At 40.5% G+C, this 11,493-nt stretch overlaps 1 protein-coding gene across 1 annotated transcript in view; it reads right to left on the bottom strand.

Moving 5' to 3' along the window:
- Nucleotides 1-11,493, bottom strand: part of GRIK2 (glutamate ionotropic receptor kainate type subunit 2) — a 654,323-nt gene that overhangs the window by 146,166 nt on the left and 496,664 nt on the right. The window contains exon 13 of the mRNA XM_019537811.1: nucleotides 8,771-8,988. Within this exon, the coding sequence (XP_019393356.1) occupies nucleotides 8,771-8,988 (218 nt within the window). The remainder of the gene's footprint in view (nucleotides 1-8,770; nucleotides 8,989-11,493) is intronic.

The raw sequence follows: 11,493 nt of genomic DNA, 5'->3' as shown, positions 1-11,493 counted from the left end.
CCCAGCCCCAATCCCTCCTTCCCTCATGCCCCTTCCCTCCACCCTCCCCCAACCCCAACAGACTTACCAGCTGGAAGCAGCTGTCAGCTGCCTATTTAGTCTATGGCCAAATCTCCGAATGGGTCAAATCTTTTCCAAATCTTTTTCTGAACCAATTTGGATGCTTTGAAGCAATTCTAAGCTTTTACTTGGTTGCCTGATTTGATTCAGATTCAGAGATTTGGTCCCCAAATCAACCCAAATCTCCTCCGAATTGAATCAGCTACTGAAGCTTCACACAGCCCTATTGAAGAGGATCCAGCTCTCTTTGGAACCCAAGGAAGGCATCCACCTCTCCTTTTTCATAATATGCTATAATGAGGGCTGACAGTAAGAGTGAGGCAGGAGCTTGGGCAGAGGGGAGAGGGGGCAGCCTTTCTCTTCCAGTCCCTGTGGCAGGTAGGAGGTCCCAGGAGGTTCCACTTCAGGAGGCTTTTCCAGAAGGGAATCTGTCACTAGGGTCCAGAGCAAGCTGGCTGGAGCTGCTACCAGGCTGTGCTGCCCTGCACTGCACCACACCAGCCAACAGGACCCTTCCCATGGCAGGGACCCAGAAGCTCTACAAAGGCATCTCCATTCTGCAGAGAGAGACTCCTCTCACACTATTTTATAGGGTTGCCCCATCACTTTTATCTTCCTCTTCACCCTTTTTCTCCCCTCCCTTTTTAAGCCGTATGCTAAAAACAAGAAGTTATCCCCAAGTTAGGACACTTATGGTTTGATTATAAATCTTACGGGTGATATTTTGCACAAAGTCCTTGCTCATAGAAGATATTTTATTTTGTATATAAAATTTCTGATTTCTAGACCTTACACTACTCCTAAGTGCCATTAGACACCTTAAGAGCTTCAGAAGGAGAGAGGATCTCTGTGGCTTATGATTAGGCCAGGGATAAATACATTCAAGATTTGGGGTATTCAGAACCTGTTCTGACAGGAACCATAACAGCATGGCAGTGATCCCCAACTGGAGCACTGCCAGGATCAGTTGTAGCATTAATGATCATATTATGGTTATTCATATTTGTGTTTCCAGTTTGTTTAAAAACTGTGTTTCCAGTCATGTTATTTTTTTACCTATTGTAATAAATTAAGAAAAGTTATGGGGATGCCTTGAGTCTAAAAAAGGTTGAGAACCAGTGCCCTAGGTAGTGGCATGTGGCGGGGAAAGGGCTTTTTACAAAATTTAAGCTTTCAGTTAAAAAGAAAAGAAATAGCTTTCTGAATGCAAATATTATCTTGCAGTTGTCGACTACATGCGAAGTGTATGTACTGTAGTGTGCTTTACTGACAGTGATGAGAGACAGCTGGAGCACTTACAGCTTTGCCAAACAGCAGCAGAGTGAAATAAACACAACTCTGGTCAGTTTTACAGCTGTTATTCACAAAAAGAGCTGGTTTGATTTTCCACACACATTTTTTCATGAAAAACATATAAGCAAAACCCAAATATTTCACAGAATGAAACTGATTTTAACAAAGTTTTCAAAGGTAGATTTTCCAATCTTATAAGGGGCATAAACCCAAACAAAAAACCCCTTAACCTCTCTGATCCAGAAACAAGGACTGGAACATAATGCAGAAAGTTTTTTTATCTTATTTACATATGGAATGAAAATTAATTTTAAAACCTTGAATTGCTGTTCTTTTACCATCTATATTCAGGACTCTGGGTGTATGTACACAAGATGCTATGGCAATGTAGCTTGTTGCTATGGTGATGTAGCATTGGTGGGTGCAAACTGTGATGCTGACACTACTGCGGAGTAGCAATGAGCTACTATGCAGTAGCTTGTTGCTACTGCGCAGTAAGGCCAGAAACAACTTGTATGCCACTGGGACTGCGCAGTAATGTCAGGACTGCTGAAGCAAGTACTAAGTGACTGCACAGTAACAACTGCACATCGGGGGGCATGTGTAGACATGCTCAGTAAGAAGTTGTGAAATAGTCAAGAATCATGTCATTTTCAGTATGCTACTGTTTGGGAAAGCTCTGAGCAGCAGCAGAACAGGTTGCCTGTGTTAGACACAGAGAAGGAAGGCTAAAAAGCAGAAGCTGGGGAATAGTGTAGACCCACTCACCTTGTGGTAGGGTATAGACTTTTGAGACTTAATCCAAAGATATTCAAGGGAAGATTTTAGTGAGCATCTGTATCAGGGGTGGGCAATTATTTTGGGCAGAGGGCTGCTTACTGAGTTTCAGCAAGCCATCAAGGGCCGCATGACAGGCAGCCCAGGACAGATTAATATAAATTTTCTACATTTTTTAGGGGCACCACGAGCCAGATAGAATGGCCTGGCAAGACGCATCTTTCCCCCGGGCCGCATTTTGCCAACCCCTGATCTATATAGATCTTTCATTCAGAAGTTACTGTGATCTCAAGGACAGCTACTGTGCCTCACTATGGTTGGAACTAATAACTATTACCAAGATTTCATATTTTCATTTAACATTGACAAACCATCTGGAGCTTTTATTTTATATTGTAACATAATGCCACTGTTTTGCTCAGATGCTTTATTTTGCTATAATGACAGAAACACATACACACATGGGACCAGATTACATGCTCAATCATTTTGTGCAATCCTACTGAAATAGTTTTATATTTAAAACTAGAAAGGAACACTATGATCTACTCTGACCTCCTGAGTAACAGAAGCCAAATATCTTCACCTTGTAATCTCTGTATCTGTCCTGTAGCCTCTATTTGAGCTATCCCTAAACTATATCCAACCTTGAGTTAAGTAGCAAGCAATGTAAAATCCAGTTGTTCCCTAGGTAAATTCTTCCAATGGTTAATTACCTTCACTGTTAAAATATGTACCTCATTTCTAGCCTGAATTTGTCTAGCTTCATCTTTAAACTACTGGATCTCATTATAACATTTCTACTAAATTAAACTGATATCAACTGTCAGAAATCTAGATTTTGATTTAGACAGTTATAGGCCATGATCAAGTCCCCTTAACTTTCTTTAAATAAATTAACTAGATAGATCTTCTTTAGTTTCTAGATATATTAGAAATGTCTGCTTATTCTTTTACCTTTGATTCAAAAGCTAAAATGTGTTAAAGTCTTTTCTGAAAGTTGGTCACTGGAACTGGACACACTATTCCATTAACTGTCTCACTTATGGAAAATAGAAAGGTTATACCACCACCACCCTGCTTCTAAATATCTTCCAGATTATCCAGTTAAGTATTTAATAGTTATTGTTTTACAGTCTCCTCTACCTGCTGATGAAATAAAGTTTTTTATCAATATAAAAAATGAATATGCCGTTTTGTTTCTTTCCAGATACATTGGGGAAAAAAGGTTCATTCTGTTTTTCCTTATTATCCTAGTCTAATAGAACATCTATACTATTATTAGGATTTTGCTTGGTCCTGATATGCTAAAGAGATGCCGTTTTTATTATATTTACTTGTACTGGTAAAAGGCCACAGAGTTTTGTACTGGTTCTTTTAGCGTCCTTGTGCAATTGCCTGTTTCCTAACGCTACAACAGCACTCATTGCTATCAACTACTCCTTTCACCTACTCCTTTAACCAGGGTGGTTTTTAACCAAGGTATTCTATCCTAATTGCAGAACTTTGTGGAACTTCATAATGTAGTGGAGCTGTTAATATCCCCAATGACATAATTCACAATGTTGTATTTAAATAGTTTCCCTTTCCTGTCTCCTGTTCCCAGTTTTATGATTGTTTTTACTTTAACAAAATGGTTCTCTTAAAACAATATATGCATATACTAGTAAGTACATCTGTATCTATATAATTTTACAAAAACAGTAAACTATATTTTAAAAAATATATATATTACTGATTAGAACTATATTATGGCTGGCTGGTGTGTGTTTGAGGGGGAAAACGGGGTGTGGCCAAGTAGCAGCAAGAGGAGAGGGGCTGCTTTTCTCCTCTCACCAGCAGCAATTAATGTGCATTAAAAAATTAACGCAAAATCAAATTAACGGTGAAATCGCGGGTGTTAATCACAATTAATTGATAGCCCTAATAGTTTGTGATGTCTTCCATTCATGCCTTCCTTCTGAGCATTCTGTCTGTAATGGTATAATGTAACAATACAGAGGCATTGTACAGATTGTACAGATGTAGCAATACAAAAAGCCTGAGGTGGAATCTATTTAATTTACATGGTTTTCTGCAAGCAGCATAGTTTATATCAGTAGTAAACACAACACACATTCACCCTGTGCTGGAAGGGGTAAATCTTAGACCACTTTCTGATCACTTATTCCAGTAAAAGTGTAATGTGTGTACCTTGCCAGAGTGTAGTACCATTGCTGCATAAAGATACTATGCTCCATGCTCTTCCAGACTTTCTAGGTCTTCTAGGGTACCTATACAAGTTGGGGGAGGGCAGAGGGCATTTGAATTAGAATGGCTCTCAGGAGTGTATATTCAGTGTCCTGCATTGCAAAATGGTGGGGGGGCGGGGGATGCTTTAATTAAGGCTTGTTCGATGAGCTTTAGTTAAAGTACCTCTGCCACGATTTTAAAATGTAGGACACTGAATATACAAGATGCTGCAGCATGCTGGAGTGTTTTAATTAGAATGCTCCAGCAGACTCAATTAATGGAGCCTGCTCCACCGTGTTCTAATCAGAACACATCGGAACACATTATAGGCACCCCTAGTTTCCAGTTTCCTACTGTATGAATCCCTAAACTGCTTTTATGCCTTCCCTTGCACCAGGTGTAAAATGCTACTATCTCATTTCATACCTATTTAAACCCAAAACCCATGACTAAAAAATCAGGAAGAAGCTGACTGCTGATCATGAGCATCAGAGTTTCTACTTGAGTGTATATACTCCTTTGTACCTTCTTCACTCTTGCCAAAGCGAGGGAAATAATGTACAAGAATCATTATTCTAGTACATTTCAAACTTCTATGGCATTAAATTAAAACAAGGAGCTAAAACACACTAGCTCCAATAAACTGGCAATCGCTACAACAAAAGGCAGAATATGTCCTTAAGTTAACCAACTAAAAGTACACTTTGTACTGACTTCCCATTTATATCATTACGGAAATGGAAGATTCCAAAATGTACTACAGCAATACAGAAATGTATGATCTGATCTGATGTTTCGTTTCTGTTGTGTACCAGTTTAATAAATACAGTATGAAGCAATACCATGCAGGAAATACAGCCAATACTTTACTGTTTGCCATTGTTTTTCTGGCTTTTGAGGTAATGCAAACCAAACAAATAAAGGAGGGTACAGAAAAAATAGAAACCAAATAGGAGATGCATAGAAAAGAGCAACCCATAGAAAGGTGGGGGACAGGCAGGAAAGGGGAAGTGTTTATAAAAGAGAGGTAATCAGAGTAATATATATTTGGGAAAATATGTAGGGAAGACATAGAAAGAGACGAATCAAGGAGAGAGAGAGAGAGAGAGAGAGGAACAGAGCCTGGAGTGAAAAGAGAAAAGAAAGAGCAATAGAAAGAACTAAAACAAGAAATAAAGAAAAAAGTTAAGGACAGACAGAGAAAAGTGCTGCTGGCATCTGGACAGAAAGTAAAAACTGCCTCCTAATATTTTAGAGTTTAGCCTTCCAATCTGAAAGAGTACAAGATCAAAGTCTTCTGCCAGACAAAAATGAAATTAAAGCCCTGTAGTGTTTCCTTGTAACTCAATAAGTACTTTGTGGCATCTCGTTATGTCCTTTGACTTTAATCATTTTTGTTCTTTTAAAAGTCTAACTCTTTAAACTTTTCTGAAGGTATTATTTCCTGCTGAATTTCGTCACATATTTCTTGTCATCAAGGTTGCTGTAATTGATTAGTAGGGATCCAGGTTTTCTGTTTGCTGCAGTAAAACATGGCTTTCTCCACTTTAAGGATAAAAATATGGATTTTCTCATTTTAAGGAGAAAAACCTGGATTTTTTTTTCTTTAAAAGAGAAAAATGTGGGAATGGTGGGTTTCCCCTTGCAGGCTGGCAGAGTTCCAGCCTGCAAGGGGCTGGGGGAGTGGGAAGAGGGCAGTTAAGCAGGGGGCGACATGTGCCCGTGCTCATGAAAGCAGCTCCCTCAGGTAAGTCTGTTTGGGGGGGGAAGCAGTGGACGGGAGATTGAGGCCCCCATAGTGGGAGGGAGGGAGTTGTGCAGGGTTTGGTCTGCTGCCCAGCCCAGGTGATGCATGGGTTTGGGGCCCCAGCCCATGCACAGCCATAGAGCCCAGGCAAGAAGTGGGATGGAACTGCAGGCAGCTAGTCTGGGAGGTGGGGGTGGGGAGAGATGGATCCCCACCACTGTGCACACTCCTGGGTAGCACATGGGGGACACGTGCCCCCCAGATTTGTGAGCAGGGGGAGGGTTGTCTGCTGTGGGCTTGGGCCCTCTGCCCTGCTGTCTTCCCCCTGGGGCCTCCATGCCCTGGCAGCACTAGGATCCAGCATGGCAGTGCAGAACTAGGCCAGGCAGGAAAACTTGATGCCATTTCTATGGGCCCTGTACTGCCATGGTGAGGTGCCCCCTGCCCACTTGGGAGCAGCAAGGGCAGCAGCATGGAGGGCAGCTCTCCATGGTGGTGCAGAGCTTGCAGTAGTGGTGCCCAGCCATGCTCTGCCCTGCTGTGTCAGGTCCCACCCACTGGGCCATGGAGGCCCTTGGAGGAGGGCAGCAGGGTGAGGAATCCCACACCTGAAGTCTGCACCCACCCTGTACACAAATCTGGGAGACATGTGCCCCCCATTCCCCACCGTAGCAGTGTGCACAACAACGGGGTGCCACCCCCCCGCCTGAGTCCACAGCAGGCAGTTCATACCCACCCCCCATGGGTCCCACTCTGGTTGTGTTGCCCCTGGGTGGTGGGCAGCTGGGCTCCACTCTCTGCTCCATCACAGCAGCTGCCGCCTCCCACTAGCAGCAGTTGGGGCTTGGGCGCTACTACAGGTAGTAGAGGGCTGTGGACCCAGGTCTCTGGCCCTGTAGCCCTGACAGGTTGGGGCCCCCTCTGGTAGGGTGGCGGGGAAGGGGGGTGTGGGTGAGGAGTGAAGGGCACTAGCAGAAGGTGGGGAGGGTGCTGTGGATGGAGACTGAGGAACATCACCAGGGCCAGGGAGCTGTGGATGAGGAGTGAGGAGCACCATCAGGGCTGAGGGGCTGGGGAATAGGAGTGAGGGGCAATGTCATGGGCAGGGCACCAGGATATCATGGCTGCTCAGTGCCACAAAGTGGGCTGGGTGGCAGGGGGACACAGGTGCAGCTAGACCTACATCCTGGTGAGAGAAGGGGGCACTCTGAATTTCCATAATAAAAAGTCCAAAATCAAACACCAAAATCTACAGGTATTTATAATTTATTTTATTATAATGATTGAGGCATTGGTAGGCTTCCAAACTGCTTTAAAATTGTAAATTTATCAATAAAACATTGTGTTCAACTGATACCTGCATATATGGTGGTACTTTATTTTAATCATGGAAAAATGTGGATTTGGGGAGTTTTAATCAGAGAAGTTGCGATTTTTTATCAGAGAACTTGCCATTTTAAAACAGTGAAAACCAGGATCCCAGATGATTAGTTACTTCCATCAATTTCTTCAGCACTTTTTCAAAGAGATATTTTGAGGGAAACATCCTGAACCTTCCTAATATACTAAGATAAGGGCCTTGCAAAGTCCTCAGTTACTACCGATTATTTTATTTTATATTATATTATTTTATTTTAATTTATTTTTCCTAAGCAGAAGGTGATTATTAAAGATTATTCCAAAACTTAAGCATGCTACATCCACTGGTAACACCACTGCTATCATTATATTAGATAATGATCACTTAGTTCTTGCAGATGATCAAGCGGTGAATTTTATGATCGGAACATATGGAGAGAGAAGTGCAAGGATGGCTTTTATTCATCCTTGTGTTCCACTGTCTCTGGGCCAGCTCAAGCCTACTTGGGTCTTGCTGTAAAAGAAACCTAAGGACTAGCTTGCAACAGTTTCTGCAGGAAAATTAGGACTCTGGAGTATGGTATGTTCCAGCCAGGCCTTGACTACAACCCCACACTAGGGGAATGTTAGGATCCTTTATCAAAACCTAGGGGCCAGACTGGCTTTTGACCAAGTGTACACACTTTATATCAATTTGTGCCAACCTAGGTATTTGAAGGAGCTATAGAAACAGTGTTTTCTTATCTCTGTAATAAATAATATAGCATATGCTTTACTTCATTTAAAAAGAAACATTGTGTTGTAAACTGAATTGCTCTGCTCACTAGGTGGAAATAGGGAAGACATTTAATGAGTTAGCTGCTTTTTATTAACTTAAAATACAATTCAAACAGGCATTCTCAAAAATGAACAGTCCACAAGGTATGCTCAGCCCAGCTGTTTCAGTGCCCAAAGAGGTGATATATAAGGAGAGGAATAGAGACTCTTAATTAAGTGTAACATCATTGTTCTAACCCTATAAGCCACACACTGACAAAATTCACTCTCACACTCAGTGATGGGAAATTTGCCTGAACAAGGAATTCAGGCAATGGACTCAATATATTGCATTAGAGTCCATTCAACTCCCTGGTTAAAAATGATCAGCGAAGTTTTATTTGCTATGATAAATTTTATACACATTGTTTCTCTTGCTTTTTCCAAAACCCACACTGGAATTAGATCACACACTCAACAACTACTCAACAGGGTTAATTCCTATTCGTGCTAAAATTCTCTTCCAATTAGAAAATAAGAGCTTACCTTGAAAAATGTCATTGTTGCTCCATCTTCAACTGCTCCATACTCTATTTTAGTCTGCTTGGCTAAATCATCAGCAGAATCGATAGGGGATTCCATGCGTTCCACTGTCAGAAAGGCGGCTAGGTTAGCAGTGTACGAGGAAATGATGATAAGTGTGAAAAACCACCAAATGCCTCCCACTATCCTGGTGGAGAGGGCTTTGGGCATGAGCTCAGAACCTAACAGAAATTAGGGGAGAAAGGTGAAACCAGTGCACAGAAAACAATTAACAAGAGTTCAACACTTTTTGTCACAGTGGTAGAATGAAAATCACTGTGCAAAAAAAGCTTTAAGCTACAGGTTTACGTATTGCTTGTACCAAAAACACACAACTCAAATGGCACACATATACTGATTACACTTACAAAGACAGAGTTTTTGGGGTAGTGGGAATTAAAGTATAGTGATGGGAGACTCCAAGTACAGATAATGATCTAATCTATTTTTATCTTTTTTTCCTAATTGGGTTGTGATAGAAGAAAATGAGGGAAAAAAGCTGTTGCTTAAACCTACTTTTTTTTTCTCTCAGAAAAAGGCTTACAGTAAATGCTCACAGCTGGGTTAAGCCTCTAAATTAATATTAACACTTCAGTCTTTATACAGTGCTTTATCTTCAAAGCACTTAGCAAAGATTCATTAAGGAGTTCATAAAAAAATACTTTTTTTTTTGGTCAAAGAAAAATAAGCTCTCAATGACAGAAGTAAATACAAAGAAAAGCATTTCATACCCCAGTGTGCAAACGGATCCTTGACTTCTGTCACTTTTATTGTTATAAAGGGTCATTTAGCAATTTCCAGTAAAAAAAAAGCATCTCCCATCTCTATAATTAGCCCCACAGCTTCAGATAAACATGGGTGGCTGTGCCACCCATTGAATTTCATAGAGCAGCAATGACAATATTAGCCTGTTATGTGTAAACTAGATAAAGATAGATTATAATGCATTGCTGGAGTTGCCTGCTCATGGCACAAAAACAAAGGGGCTATAGACATTATGTAGCAATTTGCATAATTATTAACACTAATTTAATGTCTAATGAGACAAATTGTAGCACATGACCTTCTCTGGTGTTTAATTATTGAAAACAAGGAAAATTCAACTTAATTTACATCAAAAATATCATCATAAAAAAGCATGTATGGACTGTCTTCCATAGCATTATAATTTAATAGAAAGAAATTACTTAATCATTTTAAAGTAAATAATTCCAAGTTTTGTCACAAAGAATATATATAAAATCTCTGAAAAATATTATGCAAAAATGATATATATAAAAAACAATTTTGAGTAGCTATATATCATTATACCAGTTGTATTTAGTTATTTTTAGTCAATTTTTTTTTTAACTACTTGGGTAAAATGGAATGAAGGCAAGATGGACTATTTTATTCCCAATAAACTATGATGTCTTTATTATATTAAATAAGGAATTGTCCAGTGAGGAATTATTTCCAGAATAATTGAGGTTATGCCAAAATTTCAACATCAATACCAAAAAGGACATTAAAGAACAAAAAAGAAAAAAAGAAGTGATATTATAACTGGACTATTTGATTCAAAACAGCCCATCTTACCCTGCAGTTCATCTTACCCTTGCTGTTTCAAACAAAAAAAGTTGACAGACTTGGACATGACAGCCAACTCCAGCGCCAGACTCTGCCTAGAACTCTGCAAGGAAAAAAGTAGAAAAGTACCTTTCTGATGTGGTTGCTCCTATTCCCTGTCAGTCAGACACTTAGACACCATAACACTAACATATTTCCCAATAGCTCAACAGCTTCATTTTGTTTTTAAAATTAAAAGTCAACACCAATAACATCAAACAAGACTGGGAAGAAAAGAACAGTGGAAATATTCGCCGTAGTTACCCCAATTACCACAAGTTCATATCTTACCCAAGAACTTAAACAGAGTGCCACCTAGGCCTGTGAAACAGAGCCTGGTTAGGGGCTGACTGTCATGTACCCAAGGTAACGTCATGTCCAGCACTATATCCCACAGTTTCCTGGGAGCGGGGGTGCAAGAAATGTATGAGTTCCCTCTATCATGTATCCTCCAGCAAATATATTGTAAAGAAGAAACTTTTAAATGTCTAAGGTATGTACTAATAGGCTACAATCATTATTATATTTTTTAAAAGGGAAAATATAAATGGGAGAGAACCTATTGTGCTTGGGCATTTATACACATACCTTTTTCCAGCAACGCGCTGGAGATCCCCTGTTTTGGAACAGACTTTATTAATCAAGTTTGCTCTGCACGCGAGCTGAGGCGAACTGCACTGTGCCATGTGCAGCTGTATAAATGACGAAATGCATGTCAGCACACAGAAAATGGTTGCGGCGCGCTTTTGAACCTTGCCGACATTGCCTCAGCACTGACGTGCATTTCACCACTTATTCAACTGCATGCAATGCAGTGCCAGGCACTTTTCAAAGCATCTGCCACTGCGACGTGTGCATGTGTAAAAATGCCCTTTGTGTCAAAACCTAATTTTAGATTGCATTAAGGTTCTGATGCAAATTGAAAAGAACTAATAAGCAAAATCAGAATGCTACTTTATCTTCAGCTTCATGACTTCAGGAAGTTTTCACAGCACATTTGGAGCAAATGGCAAAATGATCAGGTATCAGTCTTGCTGTTGTTGGCTTGGGCCATATCCTTAATGTAACCCAAAACACCT

This window comes from Crocodylus porosus, unplaced genomic scaffold (genome assembly GCF_001723895.1).
Source record: "Crocodylus porosus isolate Cpor-Errol unplaced genomic scaffold, CroPor_comp1, whole genome shotgun sequence".
NCBI lineage: Eukaryota > Metazoa > Chordata > Crocodylia > Crocodylidae > Crocodylus > Crocodylus porosus.
Note: the sequence above shows the minus strand (reverse complement) of the source record. Positions and strands in the feature narration are given on the sequence as shown.